General features: G+C 49.4%; 1 protein-coding gene across 6 annotated transcripts in view; it reads right to left on the bottom strand.

Annotated features, from left to right (window-relative positions):
• Positions 1–209: 209 nt before the first annotated feature.
• PFKM (phosphofructokinase, muscle) overlaps positions 210–23,284 on the bottom strand; it is a 48,300-nt gene continuing 25,225 nt past the window's right edge. For 5 of the 6 annotated variants that reach the window (XM_032644594.1, XM_032644591.1, XM_032644595.1 and 2 more), the window contains 22 exons: positions 22,429–22,521; positions 14,844–14,917; positions 13,911–13,988; positions 12,086–12,275; positions 11,692–11,857; positions 10,896–10,940; positions 10,367–10,475; positions 10,159–10,254; positions 9,804–9,896; positions 9,111–9,236; positions 7,960–8,024; positions 7,387–7,450; positions 6,491–6,640; positions 5,324–5,394; positions 4,881–4,968; positions 4,647–4,799; positions 3,986–4,150; positions 2,951–3,012; positions 2,616–2,727; positions 1,199–1,298; positions 1,014–1,119; positions 224–772 (listed from right to left, as the gene is read on the bottom strand). In XM_032644594.1, coding sequence (XP_032500485.1) covers positions 628–772; positions 1,014–1,119; positions 1,199–1,298; positions 2,616–2,727; positions 2,951–3,012; positions 3,986–4,150; positions 4,647–4,799; positions 4,881–4,968; positions 5,324–5,394; positions 6,491–6,640; positions 7,387–7,450; positions 7,960–8,024; positions 9,111–9,236; positions 9,804–9,896; positions 10,159–10,254; positions 10,367–10,475; positions 10,896–10,940; positions 11,692–11,857; positions 12,086–12,275; positions 13,911–13,988; positions 14,844–14,917; positions 22,429–22,513 — 2,343 coding nt within the window. In that variant the 5' untranslated portion in view covers positions 22,514–22,521 and the 3' untranslated portion in view covers positions 224–627. Of the gene's footprint in view, positions 773–1,013; positions 1,120–1,198; positions 1,299–2,615; positions 2,728–2,950; positions 3,013–3,985; positions 4,151–4,646; positions 4,800–4,880; positions 4,969–5,323; positions 5,395–6,490; positions 6,641–7,386; positions 7,451–7,959; positions 8,025–9,110; positions 9,237–9,803; positions 9,897–10,158; positions 10,255–10,366; positions 10,476–10,895; positions 10,941–11,691; positions 11,858–12,085; positions 12,276–13,910; positions 13,989–14,843; positions 14,918–22,428; positions 22,522–23,284 lie in introns of all 6 variants that reach the window. The other variant, XM_032644592.1, reaches the window with a different exon arrangement.

Raw genomic sequence — 23,284 nt, forward strand, 5'->3', positions numbered from 1 at the left:
AAGACGGGAGCATCCTGTTGGCTGCAGAGGACGCGGGATGAGGATAAGGACAGTGTCCTGTGTTTTAGGACCCTGTGTACAGAGTCAAGAGATGTCCAAGAACAGAGAGACGTACATGGGGTTAGCGCATGGGCTGCATTTTCCTAGGTGTCCGCTGGGCAGAATCTGGTGCTTGAGGCTGACAGGAATGCACTTGTGAAGATGGTAACAGGAGAACCAAAAGCACAGTGACCAGTTGGCATTTATTAGTGTAGTTATGGTTTGTCACTGTCATAAACGTAGTAGAGGAACCAAGACTTCGTTATCACAAAGAAATAAATAAAGCTTATTTTTAGGAAAATTCTAACTGAGTAACTGAAATCGAGCAGTAGCACTAGAGGAGCCCAGCCTCGTGTGACACATGAAGCTGGGGTAGAAGTCAGGATAAATTCTAACTACAAGGAGCTTACGCTTACTTGCCCCCTGCCCCAGCTCCCTGGCCAGAGCTGACCATGGCTGCAGTTACAGAATAAAAGGAAACCTAATTGAAAGTGAGCTGAGCTGAAACACTTGAGAATGCATGGACTTGGATCTATCAGGGTGAGCTGACCATGATCAGACGATCCGTTCCTCTCACTGCAAAGAGGTTTAGATGGTAGCTTCTCCGGACCGCTTCCGACTGACATGCTCAAAGTGGGCGTGCTCTGAGGTATCCAAGTCAATCTCATACTTGGCTAGGATTTTGAGGATGGGCCTCAGCTTCAGCCACCACTGTTCCTTGGGGATGCGGTGCCTACAGGGGAACGAAGTAGATGATGATTTAATCTTTAGCACCCCAATCAACTTCTATCAAAGCCTATGGGAAGAAGTTGAGCAGAAGAGGCTGGATTTGGGGCCTGGGCATCAGATCTGAAGTAAGTACGACTACAGGTGTTACTCCTAAAAGAAAAGGACTGAAGAAGGTGAGTAGCTTGGGAAGGGCAGATCTCGAAACTACCGGGGAGGGAACCACTGCAGGAGGTAGAGGTACTCACTCAAAATCTGTCTGTTCCTTCAGCTCAGTCACGGGTTGAAAGACCAGGGCCCTCTTACGCATCCCCAGAACACAGCCCGAGTCTGGGGTATTGGCAAAGATCCGCCCTGCAACAGGGATGGTCAGTCAGCTTCTATACTGGGAACCAGCTTCTAGGAAGGGGGCTCACCCTCTTACCCCACCTACCATTACGGTAACTCTCTTTGATTTTCCCAGACATCCAGTTCATAGCCTTTGCACCCATCTTAGTGGCAAAATTCCTGTCAAATGGAGTTGGGCTCCCACCCTGGAAAAAGAATCATAAAAATTACACGGGGAAGGACTCTAATGAAGTGGCAGAGAGATGGGAATACACAGAGGAAAGTTTATAACCAGAAAGAGGAATCCGGAAGTCTAACTGTGAAAGGAAATCCTGAAGCAGGGCCGGGAGCCAGGGCAAGCTGGCCTGGTGTATTTGGCCGGTCATCAGACTTCAGAGTAACTAATCGGTACAAGGGGATGACTGGTCTCACAGTCGCCTCTTCCAGCTCCGTAGCTGCATGACCCTGTTCATTTCCTTCTAGTCTTACTGGCCATTCAGTCAATTCCCTGCCCCTCTTTAGCTTAGCAGCTTCTGTCAGTCACCATCATTGATGACACGAGTGTTCCTTGTGACCCAATTTGGATGCTTTTGGTAGCACCTCAGAACAATATAAAACATGGTGCAGGGTTTCTCTGAACAAAGCAGAAGTGGGAAAATGGGAAGGAAGGAAAAACAGAAAATAGGTCGTCATACTTTATCCAATAGTACCCCATTCCTGCAGGAGCTGCTAAGCCCATTCAAACTGAGAGAATGTGAATTCATCTGTGGGTATAGAAAGGTCAAAGGTCAATGCTTAAGAGGCATCTGTGGGGACATTTGGGATGGGGTAGGCCTCAGACCACTAGTGTTATCTGTGAGTGAGGCCTGCCTTGGGTGGGGATTGAATGTGGGTGATAGAAAGGGATTCCTTTCCCCTTGAAACTCCACAGACGGAGCCCAACCCTAGCAAGGTGCCTGTCCCTCATCTCACAGGTTCCCCACAAAAGGCAGCATGCTGTGGTGGCGAAAGCACTGGACCGGCTCATTCTGACCTCATTCCAGCTTGACTAGTGGCCCTGAAAAAAGCATTTCTCCTCTGTGGCCTCATTTTCTTCATCTGAACCAGTGGTTCCCAACTGGAGACGATTCGGCCCCCCAGGGGACATATGGTAATGTCTAGAGACATTTTTCCAGTCGTACAAGTGAGGAGGGTGTGCTACTGGCATCTAGTGAGTGAGAGTACAGGGATGCTGCTAAGTAAGCAACCTACACCACACAGAACAACCACAAAGAATTTTCCAGCTCAAAATGGCAAGAGTGCCAAGGTTGAGAAACCCTGCCCTGAATAAAGAGGATGAACCACAGAATGTCTAAAGCCATTTCCAAGGTAAAGATTTCTGATTCTGTGACTGTAAAAGCCTGCAGGCCCACGCTCTGTGGCAGCCCCGATAGCCTCCAGCGGGTCGAGTCTACTGGGAGATTCAGTGACTCTTGGGGGTTATTTATGGCTGTCTGGTGACAGGCATGGCGTGTCTTCCGCACCTGCTGCATGTGGCCGAGCACATTCTTCCTGCTGTCGAAGATGCCCTTCCCCTCCTCAGAGTACAAGTTGAAGATGAAGTCAGTGGTATAGTTCTCATTGCACTTCTCATTCCTGCAGGAGAGACCGAAGCCTGTGCCGGGCATTGTCCCCCTCCCTCCACCCGCCTTCTGCCTCGGTCAGCTTTGCCCCTCCCGGTTCCATCTACCCCCGCGGCCAGGCGCTCTCCATTTGTATCCAGACTCCTCAGGGTGTCCCAGCCACGGATGCAGTCTGACTAGGGCCAAAGCCTGACTATTGCTTCTCTTCACTTAGGAGCAAACCGGGGATGAGGTACCTTAACACCAGTCCCCTCTTCACAGTTGTTTTCATCTTTTGTACCAGATGTTCCACATTCACCTGAAAATGAAACAGAAAATCCAGAGCCCGGCTGAGAGTGGATCCGGCTGGGCAGGCTCATAGATCCCTTCTTCCCCGCCAGGCATCTGCAGGAGGGAGAGGGACATGAAGAGGGCTATTTACAGCCCAGGGCCTGAACCGTGCCTAAGCCCTTTAAGAAGGTCAGTGCAGACTGAAATTAAGACTCCAGATGCAACAGGCAGGACAGGCAGAGGGAAAGTTGGACAAAGCGTGGCAACTGTCAGTTTTTGGCTCCTTCAGGGGTTTCCAGTTCTCCCTCCCTCAGAGGGCTGACCCTGCTCTCCGTGTAGGTCTCTAAACGGGTTGCGTCCGGGTCCGTGTACAGCAGTGATTCACCCAGAAGCAGTCGCTTCATTGGGCTTTGCGTTGGGGGTGAAGGAGGGAAAAGGTCACCCTCCACTGCGGGCAGGGGTTGGCTGGGCCCTTGGATTAGGGAGTTCCCTCAGCCGGCGGCCCTCCACTTTGTGGCTCTTTTTCCTTCCAATGAACGGGGATCTTGGAAAACGAGGATCATAAAGGTATCCCCTCAAAAAATGGAATGAGGACTCCGGTTTGGTAGCAGGGGAAATCTGGCGGGGGTGGGGGGGTGGGCGTGTGACTTTCTCAGTCAGTTAAACCACCCACTCAAAGTTTAGAAAGGTTTTGTAACCTCACTAAACCTTTCTGATCTGTAATATGGAGATAATAGCCCCCTTGCATGTCTGTTATGAAAATAAAATGCAAAAACGCACGTAAACTGCATACCACCCTTCAAACAAATGCTCCGGCAACAGGAGCAGCGGCCACGTACAGGAGGTTACACCAGAGAATGCCCGCCTGGTGCTCCTTCTAGGACTCCACACACAGACCACACGTCAGCTCTGTCCTCGCCTTGGGCTCTCACAGCTTAGGTCGCCATGGGGACAGTGGGGAGAGACTGGGGCGGGGAGAGGGGCTCTGGGTAGCCGTCTACCTGCAGGTCTCGAATGGTGAAGGGCTCCTCAAAAATATAGGCAGCATCGGCCCCGGCTGCCAGGCCCGCCATGGTGGCCAGGTAGCCGCAGTAGCCACCCATAGTTTCAATGATAAACACCCGGCGCTTGGTGCCTGCCGCTGACTGCTTGATGCGGTCACAGGTCTGCAAAGACAACAGGTCATAGAAAGACACGGTCAGGGGTGTGATTCTTGTCACTTTGCTGGCCCCTGCCATCACCGAACTCTGGAGCGACCTCCTCCCCAGGCCAGCGGGGCCCCTACGCCTCATCGAGTGCTTGCCTTCCGGGACGGCAGGCACGTCTGCTAAGCACAGTGTGGAACTCCTCCCCTGGAAGGAAGCTGTCCCTACCCCTCCTGTTGCTCGGAGTAGGGGAACTAGGCTGTAGGACCTCAGAAAGGAAAAATCATTTGATATGCAGAGTACAGACGCCTTTCTAGGTGACAGGACTCACAAGGCGTGGAGGATGGACACCATATGCATGGTTAAAGGCAGTGTGTGTAAATGCCGGGGCTTGAAGAAGCATTCTTCTAACGCTGTGACTTGGTTGGTACAAAACAAGTGGCTCACTTCCTAGGCCCAGACTCGGTCCAGGGATTAGAGTCCTGGCCAGAGGCTGGGAAGCAGTGGTGGCCCTCACCATGCAGATGGTGTTGAGAGCCGTGTCGGTCCCCACGCTGAAGTCCGAGCCGGGCACGTTGTTGGAGACCGTGGCAGGGATGACCACAAACGGGATGCAGAGCTCGTCATACTGCTTCCTGCCCTCCATCAGCTCGAGGCCCCCCGTGTAAGCCTGAGAAGATGAGAGCAGCGGGGGCGGGAATGAGGGGAGAGGGAAGGTGGGGGCGGGGGGAACGGGGGTGGGGGCACTCACCTCAAAGCCCCCGATGATGACAAGGCCCTGAATGTTGAACTTGGTGATGTTGGCACTGATCTGTTCGAAGCTCTTCTTGGGTAGAGTTCTAGTTGATTAGGGCAGGGGGAGGGGAATAGAATTTGGGGAAGAGACAGCAAAATTGAAGGAGAGAAATGCTAGAGTTAGAAGGCACTTTGTTTATAGTTTCTTAACTTGTGCCCCCTTCCCTACCCCACTTTCTCATCCCCGTCCGAGGATACACGCTGGGGCTCTGGGTTGCCAGAGATGCTAAGAGATGTCTGGATTGGCTCGTCTGCCCCCATGAGGCAACTGTGAGCTTGTGGGGAGCGGACCCAGAGACAGCACTGGTCAGGCAGAGCCCGACTGGATGAACTGACGCCCGCGTGCCGAGGCCCGCCTTTCAGGGCGACGAGGAGGAGGCGCTCCTGTAATGCACTGACCTTTTAGTTCCAAGTTTAGAACCACCTTGGCCAGTCCAGCCCCCAACATAGCTCCAGCCAGCCTCCTCGATCTGCAGGGAAAGGTTGCACAGGTCCGCACGGTGGCCTGACACAACTCCCTCAGCTCTGACCCCGCCCCTACACCCACCTGCCCGGACAGAGGAACGCCAGGCACCAGCTTTTCCCACCTCACTCAACTTCCTCCCCTTTCTGCTCGTTCACAAATCTTAAGTGCCTTAGATTACGCCAGGCCCTGTGCTGAACTCTGGGACAGAGAATTAAATCAGACGCGTTGTTTGCAAAGGGTTCATTTCAACGGCCTGTTCCCACTGCCCTAAAATTAAATACAGTAGTCCCCCTTTATCTGTGATTCCACTTGCCAAGCTTTCAGTTACCTGTGGTCAACCTCAGTCCAAAAATATTAAATGGAAAGTTCCAGAAATAAACCATTCACAGGTTTTAAGTTGCATGCGCTGTTCTGAGTGGTGTGATGAAATCTTGCACCATCCCACCCAAGACGTGGGTCATCCCTTTGCCCGGTGTGTCCACGATGTATATGCCACCCACCCGTTAGTACAGAAAACACACATAGTATACAGCTGACCCCAAACAGCATGGGGGTCGGGTGCCAACCCTCTGCGTAGTCAAAAGTACACGTGCAACTTGACAGTCAGCTCTCACGTCCACCGCTCTGCACTCGTGGATCCAACCAACCCCGGATCATATAGTACTGCAGTATTTGCCACTGAAAAGTTCTGGGGACTTCCCCGGCGGTCCAGTGGTTAGGACTCGGTGCTCTCACTGCCGTGGGCCCAGGTTCAGGCCAGGGAACTAAGATCGCACAAGCCGTGCAGCATGCCCCACCCCCACCAAAAAAAAAAAAAATTCTGCATATAAGTGGGCCCATGCAGTTCAAACCCGAGTTGTTCCAAGATCAGCTGTACCTAGGGTTTGGTGCTATAGTGGTTTCAGGCATCCACTGGGGATGTGCCCCCAGCAGATAAGGGGGGACTACTGTATCTACTTCTGCTTGAACCCCAAGAGGAGAAAAAGGCAGTGAGGGATGGGGGAAGGTAAGAGAACAGGCAGGTCAGCCACTACACTTAACCTCTGCACCACTGCTCCTTGGCCCCAAAGTAAGCGCCCTCCTTCCTTGTATCCCTGTACCTGACCCTTGGCCAGGCCCTCGAAGCCGTCGTGTACAACCAGCACTCGGTTGCCCTGGATGAGACCGATTCTCACGGTGGAGCGGACGGCGGCATTCATGCCTGCGGCCGGGGCCCCCACGTTCATCACGGCCACTGTGTAAGAGCCACTCTGGAGAAGGAAGCAGAGGGGGAAAGAGGGGACAGCAGTGGGGTGGGGGGACAGGTCAGTGAGGGGAGCTACACTCTGAGTCCCTTATGGTCCTGACAGCACACCCCTCCCCCAGGGAACGCCAGCACAGCCTGTCCCCTCCCCCATACGAGGGAAGAAAAAGTCTTCATCACAGATCAATAAATAAAGCTGTGCTCCCTGATCCCAGGTATCACTGCAAAATGAATAGGAGACCCTCCAGAGCAGTGTTTCCCAAAGTGGGAAACCACCTGGACCACCTGCTGTGTCAGATCCACCCAGCGAGCTTGTTAAATCTGCATATTCCTAACCCTACCCCCGATCTGAATCCCCTCTGGGGGGGGGGGGAATATGCATGTTTAATAAGCAACCCAGATAATTCTGGTATATGGTAAATATTAAGAACCACTACACCAATGGAAGAGGTGGCTCAAATACATTTAGATGTGATTATTCCAGCTTTGCCCAGAGAAAATAATACATGAGCCTTCTTTCCCATTCCTTGCATGCTATCTTGTCAGCCTTAAACTGGATGTGGGTCTTGGCTCAGAGACCTTCAGGGCACTCTAAGAACACGGGCTTACATCTGGGGTGACTGAGAGAAAATTATCTTAGTGGGGTCTAGGACTCAGCACTGAAGATTACAGGCGGGCAAAGAAGTAGGTTGTGTGGATTGAAGGTAGCACTTCATAATGGGAGAATAAGGGAAGAGAGCAACTTGCCAGTACCTTAGATACTGGGGGTCTGACATGAGCCAGAAGCTTGTATACCTCCCAGTTGTTCATGAAGCTCCTAAAAAAGTACAGAGAGAGAGAGAGAGAGAGAGAGAGAGAGAGAGAGAGGGAGGGAGGGAGAGAGGGGTGGTGTCTCCAGGCCATTCCCCAAGGCCAGCAGCCAAGGGGATCTGGTCTGAAGTTTTGCTCCCAGCGTGAAGTTCCACAGGGCAAACCTCTAAGGACATAACTGGGGCCGAGCAGGGATTGGGCGGGGCTGCAAAGAGGCCACTAACTCACCAAACACTCCCTGAGCACTCTTCCCCCCTCGCCTAGAGAAACTTATGATCTAGCTGGGTCCACATATAGAAATGACAGACTATGAAAGGCTAAGGCCAGGGAGAGAATCCCTGGGCTGAACTGAGCCACCTGGTCATCTCACAACTAATTCTCAGAAGAAACTGTTGCAGAGACAATAAGAAGAGGAGAAAGCAGAAGCTCCTATTTTGGGTCTGGAGCTACGTCGATTTTTGGCTTCATTCTGGCATCTGATTTCTGTAGCTAGTGAGCTCCTGGTCATTTCCTCACCGGCCTCTCAGCTTCAAGGCTTCATCAAATCTCCTCTCAACCATGGCCTTGGTCACGTCTTTGGTCTGGGGGACAAGCATGGCAACAGTCAGACTCTAGCAGCGCTGGATTCCCATCCCACACTGAGACCCTGCTCATCTCTGGGCTTGTGATTGGATCCTGCCCATCCTGTACCCCACCTTTTCTATGCCCCCCAAACTTTCACAGAAGAAGTATCTTTGTTTTTCCTTAATTTTCTGAGTAATGAGCAGCAAAAGAAAAGGGCTGATTCTATGCTCTATTTATTCGAAGATGGGCAGAGTGGAGGAGTACACACATAAGATAGCATCTTCCTCCATTCCACACCCAGGGCCCCAGCCTCAGAGTAGCCTCTAAACTAATGACTAAATAAAACGATCCTGCAGATAACCAGTTAGGAGGAAAGGCTGATCCCTGCCATGTGCTTCCCAACTACTGCTTTCTGCTCTGCGAGCCACGGCTTCAGCTTGGGGCTTTTAGAGATACGGTTCCAGGCAAGGCTGGAGCTTGTCTGGGCTGTAGGTCATTAGGACTCCCAAGTCTCAGAGAGAAGCAGCCAGGAGACGGAGAGCCAGCCCTGAGAATCAACCGGACACCTGAGCTTCCAGCCGCAGCATCTGCCCTGTGGTATCAGAGGAGCGATTCCTCCGTAACTAGAGCCACCACTTCCTGAGCACTCAGCATCTTCCAGACCATTTACATGCCTTCTCTCCAGTCCTTATACTCACCCTCGAGGTGAGTGTTTCTTAGTAACCTCATATTGGTTCAGAGAAACATGTTCAAGGGAGAAATCAGAGAGAGGGATAAGCTACCCAGCCAGACCTTAATAGTATTCCCCTGCTTTTAATAAGTTTGGAGAGAGACTGCATGGGTCTCATTACTAGGTAGGATGCAGAGTTTCGCATCTTCTTTAGCAACATCTGGAGGATGGGAAAACTGAGGCTTAGTTAGACAGGTGACAGCTCCTGCACAAAGCCCATCGTTTGCCTTCCCCACACGCCTCTTCCTGTGCTGCGCCACCTCTCCACCTGCCCCCGCCCTGGTAGCCTCGGCAGCTACTCTCTTTCCCCATTAGCTCTAGCTCAGAGACGGGTTTGGGGCTGGCAGGAAGGCAGGTTGGGGTCAGTACTCACCACCTGGACACACTCCATGAGGGGCAGGCGCACAGCCTGGTTACCAGAGAGGCTCACCACACAGGCTGGGGTGTCCGGGGTCCCCTCCAAGAGTGCCATCACTGCTTCCACACCCATCCTGCTGCCCTGCAGGGAGCAGAGACAGTCTGGTTCAAGCCTCTCCATCTAGTCTTGGCCTAGAGAACCTGGGCATTCAAGGCCCTTTCCAAATCACGAGTTGAGTTCCGCATTTAAGGACTGTGGCCAAGAACTCACTGGGCTTTACCTCCTGACCCAGATTTTGTCTAAAGCTTGATGACTCTTCATCCTTTTGCCACCTGAACCCCAAGGATTCTACCTGGTTCCAGAGAAACATATCCACTATAGTAATCAAGGGGATTACTGGGGCTGAATAATACTCCCTTCCTGATGAAAGTAGGATAAGAGGGTACAAACTGAGTATCTGAGGTTAGATCTTAATACTTTCACTCATGCTCAAAGCTCTAAGATATCAGACCTTAGGGGAGCATATCATTTCCCAACATTTTCTGCAACAAAAGAGAACTCTTGAGCACATGGGAATGGGTCAAGGGCCACTGCAGTCGAGTCTGGTGGCAGGGTGGCATGAGCAACGGTTGAAGCCCCTGTGCTGGTGAGGCACTGTCCTGCTGGGAAAGGACAGCAGGTTGAGGGTTCCAGAGCCCCACGACTTACCAGGATTCTGTCAAAGGCCGACGGTGTCCCACCCCGCTGCACATGCCCCAAGACGGTGACCCGGGTATCATATCCCAGACGCTTGACCACCAGCTGAAGGGATCAAGGGAGGGGCAGAGAGAGATACAGAGTCAAGGACCTAGACTTAAAGTCAAGGTCCCTAAACAAGCAGGGACCTAGATAAACCAAGGATGACTTAGCCTCTTATCTTGTAATGATTCCTGGGTGGGAGGAGACCAGGGGGCAGGAAAGCTGGGGAGAGACGTGCAGGACTCGGGGGAGACTCAGAAACCACCCGGCAGTGGGGCCAGGATGAGTAAGGCGTCAAGGCCTCTGTGGCTCCATTCATACTAACATTTTTGATGTCTTCTGAGCTGATTGGTTTCCCGTTCCTGTCAATTGCACCCTCAGCCACAATGATGATGTTGAGACGAGAACCACGGTTCCTTGTCTGGTCAAGAACAAAGGAAAACATGGTCAGTGTTACGAAACTGCTGGACAGGAAAGGGATCAGCAGCAGAGCAGGGCGAGGGGTTTCAAAGGGCGAAATAAGGCGCCGGTACCTCGCTGAGCCGGCGACACAGGTGCTCCTCCCAGTCATCATCTGGCGGACACTCAGGAATAAACACCCAGTCGGCCCCACAGGACAGAGAGGTGACAAGGGCCAGGTATCTGAGACAAGAGCCAGAAGCGTCGCGCCAGGAGCTACGCTCCACCAACAGCCTCTCCCGTTCCTGACGAGGCCTAGTCCCATAGCCACTGAAAGGTCTGAGGAGCCCCGTTTCATTCTTGGGGCGAGGGGAAGAGCCCCACTGGTCCCGCTAATCAGCGGGATTCTGTCCCTGAAGAGCCCCTCTATCCACGCTCACCTGCCACAGCGGCTCCGCATCTCAGAGCGCTGTCTGCTCTTTCACACGTGCATGTGTGGGATGTAAGGGAGGCTGGGTGGAGACGGGGACAGGCAGCCACCCCAAGAGGAGTGTGTACACCTCCAATCTGCCACCACTGGGAGGCCTCCCTGGACTCCCCGGGGAAGAGGAAAGGGCTATTGCCTGGTCCATGGCATAAACGAGCCAAGGTGGGGGATCTTACCCACAGTGCCGGCCCATCACTTCTAACACAAACGTCCTCTGGTGGCTGTAAGAGACAGACATAGGGCTTGCACAGTCCAAGCGGCCCTACGGCCAGGACCAAGCCCCCACCCACACTGAGGCCAAGGAACCTCTCCGCGAGATGCATTTACGCCGTGGGCTTTCTAGCAGGTCTCCTGAGACACTTGGAAGATGCAGGGTAAACACTTTAGCCACAGGGTGTCCCTGGCCTGAGAAAACACCACAGAAAAAGGTGACAGCACTGAGGCTCTGTGCCTGGGAAGGAGGGGGCCTGGGAAGGGAAGGAGCGAAGGGAAAAGAATCGGAGGGAGGACTCCACTAACCTTGAACCCTCCAGGACCAACCTGCAGGAGACTGTCACCCGCCCCGCCCTCCCATTCTCCTGCGCTGCTTCCCGAGTCCTGCCCTTCTGAGCAGCGGCGTAATGGCCACTACTATCTCTGTGACACGGTTGGAAAGGTTTGGGGCTCCCTGGATTTGTCTCAGTCTGGAGACAGATCATTTTTAATCATTTAGGAGACCGCACAGGTATTGAAGGCCTCAGAGCGACACATTTGGACAGTGGGTAGATAGTGGCCAGAGGCAAGTCTTACGGCATCTATAGAGCAGTGCAATTCAGTGCTCTAGGGATAATTTTTAGTTAAAAACAATGTTCTGGTCCCAGAAAACTGGTCGCTGTAGTCACCATAGCTCAAGCACTTTCACCTTCTCTAGTCCCCAGCTGGTTGGTCTGTCCCAGCGCCACCCTCCCACGCCTCCTCCCACTGGGCCCTCACCTCTGAGCGGTAGTGGTGATGGCATCTACAATCTCCATGATCCGGTGCAGGGCAGAGTCAGTACCAATGGTCATGTCAGTGCCGCAAAAGTCGTTGTCGATTGAGCCAACCAGACCCACAATGTTCAGGTACCTGGACTTTGCAGCCTCCTCCACTGTGATCTTACCTGACAAGGGGAAGCAAAGCAGGAGGCACTGGGTGAGGTCCCTGGCATGCTAGGGAGCAGGTGACTGGAGAGGAAAGGGGCTGCAGCCAATGGCAGCTGTTGACAATGGCAGATAAAAGAGGGCAAAGACGGCCCTCTGTGTCTGGGCAACAATTTTCTTCCATGGGAGGGAAAGGCGGGTGTGTGTGCCCATACGCAGAAACCACACTCACGAGAGCAACGTCTCACCTGATTTCTGGAGGTCGCTCAACAAGTCACTCCACTCAGAGCGGAAGGTGTCGGCCCCGGTGAGGCTGCCGTCACCCCCAATGACGCACAGGTTGGTGATCCCGCGCTTCACCAGGTTGTGGGCAGCTCGGAGCCGGCCCTCTCGTTCCCGAAAGTCCTTGCACCGGGCGCTTCCAATCACCGTGCCTCCCTTTGGGGAAGAGGTGGGAGTCAGCTCCCCAGGTGACGCGGCCAAATTCGGGCTCAACATGCTAAGACTGCCCTATCCCGACAGTGTGATGGGCTGGCATCACCACGTGGCTCCCTGGGAAGTCCCCTGACATCCTGAACAGTCACTGGCCCCTTCTTGTGTGTGTGTGTGGTTTTAAAGTTTTATTCTTCATGAAAAGGATGAATGAAGTTCACATGAGTTTCAAATTCCGGAGTCATGAATACTGATGTTTAACTCTGTTGTCTGAGGGTACATGATTGTACAAGCTTAGCCATTGATAGAAGACATGCGAGTCTTGATTGCCTCAGACACGTGTCTACTTCATCTGCCTAACTCCTCTGACTGCATTCACGATTGTTCACTTTATCTTAGTTTTCAGCTTGGTTTGCGTGGGCCTACCCAGAGCTTTCCCTGTTTTTAACCTCCCTGTAGTTCACTGAGTTGGTTTTTGTTTTGTTTTGTTTTGTTTTGTTTCTGGCCCCTTCTAAAGGAAGGCGAGATGGCGCTGGCTGAAGTATCACAGGGTCATTCCCATGTTCTGCTACACTTCTTAGAAGACTGCTAAGATGGGCCCATTCCACTGAAGGCTTTGTCACTGTGACTGTCCTAAAGAGACCTAGGGATACACACGTGTCTGTAGGCTTCTGAAATAATCTCCATCTTTCTCATCTTAGACGTGTAAGAAGCAGCAGCAGTGACTTCAACAGGGACAAGGCACCGCTAATCCTCTTTCCCCTTTGCGCCTGGGGATCTGTGTGCTAGTGGGAGGAGCCACAAGACCCAGGCATTCACAGGAAAAACCCGCTCTGAATATGGAAAGCCCTAAATCCCCAGGAGCTTGTAGACACCCCAAGAGAGGAAAGTACACTTAGGGTTTTCACAAATCATATGAACTCCTGGCATCCATGACTTCAGGGGTATTGATGGGCAATCCTGGCTCGTTCTCAGACCACTTTATGAAGGCACCATTGCCTGTACAAAACCTTCACAAAGTGCTGCTCATTAAATTTCTTCCCATGGATTTTTTTTTAGGGGATTGAGGTAAAGAATGAGGATACAAATGTAATGTGCAGATTTTTCAGTAAATCAGAAGATGAGTATAGAATGACGTAGAGAAAGTAGCAAAAAGGGCTGTGGATACAATAGAAATCATCTTAGATTCTTCTTTAAACTCTAAAACGCTCTCTCACTTCCTTCCTTCCTTAAAAGGTTTGGTATCAGGTCACCTCATCGCCATCACATGAGGACTGGCAAACTTCAGCTCTACTCTGGCTCTGGCTCCAGTACTCTGATGAGGTTATTTTCAGGGCCTGACCTTCCCTGTGACCCCAGAGCAGGACCTGTTACGTGCCAGTTCCTCAAGTCTTGCCTCTGACCTTTCTATAAAGAGCAAAGTGTCCCGTGATCACACCCCCAATCCTCCATCCCGCCCCAGGAAACCAGGGTGATGTTTTCAAATGTAAAGAGTAAAGGACAAACATAGCCCCTCTCTGGTCACAGAATCCCTTCTTATCAAACCACATGGCAGGGAATTCAGGAAACCACGAGCCCCAATCCAAGTAGGGGTGAGACAAGAACAGGACAAACACGGGACAGGAATCCTCTGCAACATACCAGCTGAAGCATCATGGAAACACTCTCCCAGGTGGCTTCCCTGATGTTATCTCCACCATCCACCAGGCCTTGATAACCCTGTGGGGTACATTACACCCATTCAGCCTCTGCTAGGCTTCCCCCAAACCCCCAGGATTAAGACCAAGTCCCTGGGAAGAGGTTCTCTGAGAATCAAGTCACCCATCCCGCCTCCCATTACTGACGCCTGGGTGCTCCTGAGAATAACACAGTCCAAGGAAGGAGATGTCAGCTTTTTCAAAACCCTCTTCTAGTTTCTCTCGCTCTCTAAACATCGGAATGCCCTTCCTAATATTTGATCTTGATTCCTCTTATTTTTGGTTCATCCCATTTCCTCCCAGGGGAACTAGATGACAGATGGTTTTGATAACCAACAATGGAGGAAGAAAAGAAGGGTATGTTGGAAGGAGGAAGGGAGATAAATGTGACTTGAAAAGATAAGAGACTATAATGTTTGAGAGAAGAAAGGCAGACAGACCTTATGGAAAGAAGAGTGGATAAAGGATGAGAGGAAAAGGAGAGGAGGGAACCAAAGAGGACTTAGAACCTCAGAAAGTAAGGCAAACTGCAGAAACACAGTGGGACTCTAGGGCTCTGTCCCTCCTAGGGCTCTGTCTCTGGATGTATTGAATTTGCTGTGAAATACTAACGCATTTCACCTTCTCTTCTCTTGGGGGAAGTAAAGGGAGGACAGAGCCACTTCTTACTTTAAATCGAATAGGCAACACGAGGACCCAGCTTGCAGATCCCTGGGACCCACCATCATTACTGGAGCCCCGAGTGGGGAGGGGTGACTTGTGAAGACAGGGAACCAAGACTAACCAGACACAGCAACGTAACTGGGAGGTAAGGAAAGAGGGTGGGGAGGGGAAGGAGAAACCAGAGAAACCAAAGAAAGCAGAGCAGAGAACCAACCTCATGGACAAAGAAGACACGGGCACCAGTATAGATGCCAACTCGAACCACAGCCCTGACAGCAGCATTCATACCTGCAAGGAGGAAAGTGTCAGAGAGAGGTTATCCTAAGAAAAGCAGCCCTGGACTCTAGGATCTGAGACAGTCCTTTTCTAAGGCTTTTCTCTGAATCTAGAATCCTCTCATCCAATTCTTCTGGCCTCACCACTAACACTGAATTACTTCATTCAATGTTAATATAGCACAAGTTACCTCCATTCCTCTCCCCTCCCCCCCAAACCCCATCTTTCCTAAGACCTTTCCTTGCCAGGGCAATCTGGGGGATAATAATCCTGAATGCTTATTGTGGGGTTAGCTGCTGCTAGATGCTTGTCGATCGCCAACTCATTTAATCCTATCCACAGCTCTGGAGTTGCCTCCATTCTACAGATTTGGAAACTGAAGTTCAAAGAGGTCGAGGTCACAGAGCTGGGACGAGCTCAGCTTCTAATCCAAATCCTAAATGTCTCAACCAACACTGCTGACCTCCATGCTGATCCCAATGTCTGTACGAGGCTTTTCCTTGCCTTCTGCATTGAATCTAGGTATCCAGCTTGTATAGGCTTTTCAGGACAAAGACATGGCTCTCTGGGGCTCAGTGACCTGACCATTCACAAGCTGTTCTTGAGCACAATTACTGGCTGGTGGATTCTCCCAGTCTCCACACACACACAGCTTTTTTTTAGTGTCATTGAGTTGGTGTATGTTCCAGTGTACACCACATACTGAGATTCTCTGGCTCCCAAACTACCAGAAGAGGTTGTGACCAAGTGTGCAGACAGAATTTGTGGAGACTCTATGCTCTCCTTCTCCCGCACTGATCTTCTCCTGTGACCCTGTGTGTAACATGTGTATGAGGAACTTACAAATCACACTGCCAATTATTCTGTTTCCACTGGGAGAAACAATTAGGGCTGAAACAGAGAGGAGAGCCTTTCCTCCTTTTCCCATGTGAGTACTATCCTTCTCCTGGTAGCTACTCAATGACAAGAACTCTCTCCCAAGAGTATGGGGAGGAGCTGACCTGTCTCAACACACAACACACGGTTGTGAAGACCTCCACAGTAGAAACGATGCCACTGCTTACTGTGCTCAGCACAGCCTCACTGGTGAGACATTCCTGGGTCTTGATCCTGGTAACCCTGTCTTACCTTGTAATGTGAGGAGGTGATGCTGTAATGGATCAGCTTCTTGCGAACCACTTTAATCACCCTCCCTCAGATACCCCTGTATACATTACACATTTTTGTTTCAATCTAAAATCTATTCATAGGGTCCTTAACCCTGCCTGGGGAAATATCATATACCAGCGAGCACTAGAGAAGTCAGTAACTGGAAAAGTCTGCAGCAGCAGACTAAAATCCACAACAAACTATTGCATTATCCAAAGCTATCTGGAATGGAATAGAATCAAAAAGACCAGAATGTCTGTTTTGGGGGTTTGTTTGTTTGCAGGCCGACAAAGGTTGGTATTACATGGCGACAAGCTCCAAATTAAATTGGAGGTTCATTCACTTGCTGAACAAATATTTATTAAATACCTCTCATGCTCCTGACACTATGTAGGCACTGGGTACGCATCACGGAATGATAGAGAGTCTGGGGATACAAAGATAAAGGACTCAGGAATGGTCCTCAAGACTTGGGAAGAATTATAGTGTTATTCCAAATTGGATCCATGTGGAGGGGATTTATACAAAGTGCAGCGGGGACAAGGAAAAGGAACATCTACGCTGCCAGGAGGAAGCCAGTGAAGGTGATACAGAAAACACAGCATTTGTCTTGAGGCCTAAAGGATAATTTCCTTTCAAATCTTTTTGCTAGGTGGATGAATTTGGGGAGAGTGTTATAGACAGGAAGAATAGCACAAATAAAGGTGAGGGTCAAGAAATAACCTTAGGAAATTCAGTATTATAAAGAATAAAATGTAAAATGATGGCGAGATGAAGCTACACAGATGGGCAGGCACCTGTGTGCCCAGCGAGGAAGTCTGGCTTTTATTCTGAAGGCCAGGGCTTGACTGGGGATCCATGGGTGATAGTTTCAGGGAGTCCATGAACCCCATGAAACTATATGAAAAGCTTTGTGGGCACAGGCATTTCTTTTGGGAGAAGGTCCACAACTTTCATTTGATTTTTTTTTTTTTTTTGGCCGCACCGCATGGCATGTGGGATCCTAGTTCCCCGCCGGACCTGGGATCAAACCTGCAGCCCCTTCAGTAGAATTATGGAGTCTTAACCACTGGACCACCAGGAAAGTCCCTCACTTGATTCTTAAAGGGGTCTGTAACCTTAAAAAGAAGTTGCAAGCAACAGGGAATTTTTGAAGAACTTTGAGAGCGGTGGGACATGATGAGATTTAAGTATCAGAAAGATCACTCTGGCAGCAATGTGAAAGACAGAATGAAAGAGGTGACACTAGGGTTAGATGGCAGCCTAGACAAAAACGATGAGGGCCTAGACTGGGAGAGTGGCATTTAGGAAAAAACAGAGATATTGGACAAGAGACGCCTAGGAAACAGAAGCAACAGGACTTCCATCTAATCGGCCATGTGATTAGATTTCAAGGTGTTGGAGAGGAAGGAGGAGATGTCCCGTGACTGGCTTAGGCCACGGGGAAAACGGTGGTGCGGTTAACTGAGCAGAGGCGGCTTTTGGTTCGGGAAGGTAGGGGTAGGGGTGATATATTTATATTTGGATCTGTTGAGTTTGAAGTTCTTGTGGAACATCGATGTGGAGTTGGAAGAGACTGCCTCAAGAAAATACGTAAAATTAGACGGGAAAAGGGCAAGGAATGGAACCCTGAGGAAAACCAACATTGAAGGAATGGGCAGAGAAAGAGGAGTTCCATGATGAAAACTAACACTAACACTAATTAACATTAAACTAAAACTAAAACTAACATGATGAAAACTAACAGGGGTTCCATGATGAAAATTAACTAGCAAGAAAGGCAAGAGGAGAACCAGGACTTAGCAATGTCTTGGAAGCCAAAGGAGACAGTTTTAAGAAGTGGGAACATTGCCAAATGCATCTGATAATTGATCTAAGGTGAGGACGAGAAGGTTGGGCTTGCCAACAAGAGGTCATTGGTGAGCAATGATGTCAAAACTTACCTCACACAGAGTGAAGTAAGTCAGAAAGAGAAAAACAGATACTGTATGCTAACACATATATGGAATCTTAAAAAAGAAAAAAAGAAGGTTCTGAAGAACCTAGGGGCAGGACAGGAATAAAGACGCAGACGTAGAGAATGGACTTGAGGACACAGGGAGGGGGAAGGGTAAGCTGGGACGAAGTGAAGAGAGTGGCATGGACATATATACACTACTAAACGTAAAATAGATAGCTAGTGGGAAGCAGCCGCATAGCACAGGGAGATCAGCTATGTGCTTTGTGACGACCTAGCGGGGTGGGATAGGGAGGATGGGAGGGAGACGCAAGAGGGAGGGGACATGGGGATATATGTATATGTATAGCTGATTCACTTTGTTATAAAGCAGAAACTAACACACCATTGTAAAGCAATTATACTCCAATAAAGATGTTAAAAAAAAAAAAAGAAAACTTACTTATGACATCACTAAGGCAAAGCCCCATGAAGTCTAGAAGTCTAATTGAAGGACTTAAACGAATCAAAACAAAAATCTGTAAAGGAAGGGGGCTTCTCAGAAGCTTTAGGAAAAGCCTGTGTGTATGAAAAGGTTAGAGTCAACACAAAGCCATCAGTGCTTTAGGAAAGATGAATAAACTCAACTTAAAAAGATCAGAACAGATACGAAACTATTGTTTATTTATTTTCTAGACTTTCACAAGGCCTATGGAATTCTCTTTCGGATACCTGGAGTCCCGGAGTATAAATCTGTAATCTTAAGAAGTAAGGAAAAAACCTTCTGAAACATATAGGCTGGAATGCTGTTTCCTGCTCCGTAGGTGAGCAAGAGTAGGGGAGAAAACATTTAAGGAAAACAAATCACGTAAAAGGTTTTAAGTGTAAAGCAAACAGATGGTGGACAGGAAATATCCAAATCCATTGGGCAGAAGAGAAATCCCATAAGAAGATTCTCTTTTCTCCTCCCTCTGCCTTCTCACTTCAACCGTATCAACCTCCAGAGGTCATCCTTCCTGCCTCTGAATTGGATATCTGAGTGTTTCCCTAGAAATCGAGTTTTAGGACCCCTTTTGTGCCTCTGTGCCTGTGTCTCAAACCCCTAGTTCCCTAGAAATCACAGACTGGGCTGTATAGATAGCTTACACTAGAAAGTCCCAGCAATTCTTTTTTTTTTTTTTTTTGGCAGTTCGCGGGCCTCTCACTGTTGTGGCCTCTCCTACCGCGGAGCACAGGCTCCAGACGCGCAGGTTCAGCGGCCATGGCTCACGGGCCCAGCCGCTCCGCAGCATGTGGGATCTTCCCGGACCGGGGCACGAACCCATGTCCCCTGCATCGGCAGGCGGACCCCCAACCACTGCACCACCAGGGAAGCCCCCCCAGGAATTCTCTGGGCTCTCCTACTTAACATCACTGGCCTCTTCTGGTCCCAGGCCAGTCTTTGGCTGCTCCATGTTGCCCTAAATAACCCTCTATGAGCAGCTGTCTGACTTATTAGAAGCAAGATGAAGGATAAGATTACAGGCACCATCCAGTGGGTACTCTGGGTACAGCCAGGAGGGGCTCTGGAGAGGATCAGACGCACATACTTTGGAGTCTCCAATTACAGCCTGTTGGGAAGAGGCTTTAGGGAGAACTAGGGGTGATGGGTCTCTATGACATGAGATAGAAGAAGAAACAATGTATGACTTGGTCACTACCTTTTTGCTGAAAAGTTTCTTTCTACCCTAACTGAACATTAAATAACAAATAAAGGACATGAGGAGCAAATATTTGTTAGATGTGAATTATACTTTCTGATGGATATGCAATTAAAAATTGTAAATCCTACAACAGCAATCCAGAGAGGGAATAGAATCCTGTTCCTGTGAACCTTTAAAAATAGGATAAACATGCATTTGGAATGGACTGCCTGTCTGGAGACAGAGGAGTAGAGTAGATGACTGAGGTCCTCTCCAGCAGAATATGCCGATTTCATAAGGCCAAATGTAGCATGGTTTTAAGAGGACTGGACCACTTCTGGGCTGGAAAGGGAGTTAGGATTTGGTATCTAATCAGCCCAGTTTCTGAGTTCAGGATGTCTGATTCCTGGCCACTCTTCTACTTTAAGAGGTTACTAGCCTTGCTAAGTTCAGGGAATGACAGAGCTGAGGCCCCTCTTGATCTTATAGAGCCCAAACTCACTTTCCCATGTGTCCCACAGCCTCTAGGGAAAAACCTTTCTGTGCCCTTTCCCTGTGAGAACTAGGGCCCCTCAAACCCATCTCCAGGAAGGTCACTTCTGCATTTGAGCTGCTCTCTCAGTTGGGACCTCTCAGCTCTACTTTGAGTTTTCTGTTTTGCTTCCTTCCTCCCTAGAATTCCATCCTCTACCACTCTCAGTCCCTACTGACATGCACCTGTGATGTTATGGGGATTCACAGTGGGGTGTTTCCCTGGGTACACTGTGCCTGTCACAGAATCCCATAGGTGTCAGTCCAGTTGGGCCCTCCAGAAATGAGCTTATCAATAGCCCCTGCCTCCACAGAAGACGATCCTTCCCTTAAAGTGGGTGATGGGCATCTCTAGAATAAGAGGGTCTCTCTGCTCAGGATCAGAAGCTGAGAGGGCTCTGCTGCTCTTGGACCCATGTTAAATCTTAGACCTTTTTTTTTTTTTTTTTTTAACCTCTTTCCCTTTCCAGGAAGCTCTACTTTTTCATAAATGCAGAACTCTGTGTGCTTCATCTGGAATTTTTAGCAGGCTCTCACTTCCCCTAATCTGACAATACAATTCCACAGGCCATCCTACCAAGGTTTTAGGATCAACACTCAGAGTTCCTGTTGAAGAACTCATTATTGGCATGGGATTCTTTCCAGGAGAGGAGAGAGAAGCAACAGAAGCCAGGTCAGCAGTCTCTACAGCCTCCAGGAGGGCTCTGCATTCCTAATCTGGCTCCTATTCCTAAACTCAGGCCTCTGTGCCCTCCTTCCTGTTTCCTCATTAGAGCGTTCTCCTGTTCATAATACATCACAGTTATAAACATTAGTTTAAAATATACTTAAAGTCTAGCTTAACCAATATACTAATAAGAAGGGTCAGAAGAGCAAAGATGGTGTGTGACTTTTCCACTGATGTAGCCTTAGTGCCTACCATCCTGTTTGGCACACAGCAGATGCTCAACAATTCACTTTTTATTTAATTAGTAATGCATTTATTGCATCATGTACTATTCTAAGCACTTTACTTAAATGACGAGTTCAGTTTCTTGAAATCTATCTTTTTCATGAACTTTTCCCTGGTTAATCCAACCAACGCCTATCATTTCATTACATAAGTGGATTCTACTTGGTTAAGACACACTTGATTATTTTTATTTATGTGCCTTACGTAAGAATTCTAGTAATGTATGATATCTTTCCTCATTAAAGTTCCCGAAGGAAATCAACTTCCCCACAACACACAGGACAGGGCACTAAACAAAGTGGGTGCTTGACACAAAGTCTAGGAAAGCCTAGGGAGAGTGGAGCAGAGGGAAGGGGAGGCTAGCTGACATCCCCTTCTTTCTCTCTTTTCCTCATCACAGTCTCCATGTCCTAGTATCCCTTTCAAAGAAATTCTGCCTCTCTTCAACACATCACAAATTACGATATACAAGAACGTACATCAAAGAGGGAAAACAGTAAAAATAAATAAATAAATAATAAATTGAGAAAAAAACACCACATCCCCTATCTGCCACTTCATCTTTCCATATACCTGATATTTCTGACTCCTAGGTTTCTTGGACTCAACCCAGAGACGGGTTCTCTCTGGCTTTGCTTTCTGCCCCACCCCCTTGGATATGTACTGATTAACTGCTGCTGTTCCCGTCTGTTCAAGGGTTAAAGGAATGGAAGGGGAAGAAAGGCCAGAGAATGACAGAATGACGCAGAAGTGTGCCTAGTAGAAGGAACTGTGCTGTAAGAGTGAGGCACCTAACCCTGGACAGTGCAGGAGCTCTGCAGACATCAGAACTGGTACCTGAAGATTCACTAGGGCCCACCAAATACCAATGCCAAATCTCCTCCCTTCCCCATCATTTCCAACGTACTTGAAGTGAATCCACCTACTGCCCCCTCAACAATTTTATCTCTTTAGTCTATTTCTTTCCAATGTTGCTTGAGAAAACACCAGTTTTCTAGGTACCAAAGGACCAAATGGTCCCAAATCTTCAGAGAAACTTGGAAAGATGATTTATGGAGACTTAAGTAAATAAAAGTAGAGCAAATGAAATCCAAAAGCACTGTGGACTTAGATCTAACGGAGTTTTAGGGAAGCCCAATATTCCAGCGTGAATCTACAGCAGGAGGATCTTCAGGAGGATAGTTCTGTTCTACAGGCTAGGGAAGTGAGGAAATTCAAGGCAGCCTCCAAGCCACGGCTTTCGTCTCCCCCCAAGCTGGGCCCTCCTCCTTACCTTGGGCATCGCCACCGGAGGTTAACACGGCGATGGCTTTGCCAACCCCCAGGGTTTTGGCTTCATGGTGCTCTTCATGGGTCATGATCCACTCTAGAATTCAAGAGAATGGCCAGTTAAGACACAGCGGGATCAAGGTGCTATGAGCTCAGGGAGTGATGGCTCTGTTAGACTGGCTACAGCCACCTCAGTCAGGCTCTCCCACTGCACCGAGTCTGAGCTTGGCAGCCTGGGATCTTTGGACTTCCTCCAGAAGAGAGCCACACCCCACAGAGTGACAAGCTGAAATGTCACAGAAATCAAGCCCAAGACTGCAAAAATCCTCGCTAATGCCTCCCACCCCAATTGGAGCCTACCTGGAGAATGCGCTAAGGTCAAGGAGAAGGGTGGGTGACTGAACAGAAGTGAGAAAGGAAAAAGTTAAGTTAGCCTCAAAGATTCCTCCCTTTTAATGAAGGGAAGGGCTGTTGCAGCGGATAGGAATCAGATGAGGCTTGGGGCACTGAAAACTAGCGAAGTGGAAGCAGAAAAGCAAGGGCAGGGTGGGTTATGGTGAAGATTAGGGTCGGGTGTGATGGAATTGGGCTAAGCTAGAACAGGAGTTTGAGGTTATAGAGGCACATTGGAGCTCGGGCAAAATAACGGTTCAGGCTCAGGAGTGGTTAGGGACTTTCTCTGGCTTTTCCCATCCCTCTCAGGGTCTCTGCCTCCTAAGCATCTCTTGATCCTTTATCTTCAGGCCTTGTTCCTCACACTAAATACTATCAAATGGGAAGAGTAACACAAAATCACTGCCACATATACACAGATATGTACACGTGACATGTGAACACCTTCCTATTTTTGTCTTTAGGGC

The sequence above is a fragment of the Phocoena sinus genome, chromosome 10 (genome assembly GCF_008692025.1).
Source record: "Phocoena sinus isolate mPhoSin1 chromosome 10, mPhoSin1.pri, whole genome shotgun sequence".
In the NCBI taxonomy this organism is placed as follows: domain Eukaryota; kingdom Metazoa; phylum Chordata; class Mammalia; order Artiodactyla; family Phocoenidae; genus Phocoena; species Phocoena sinus.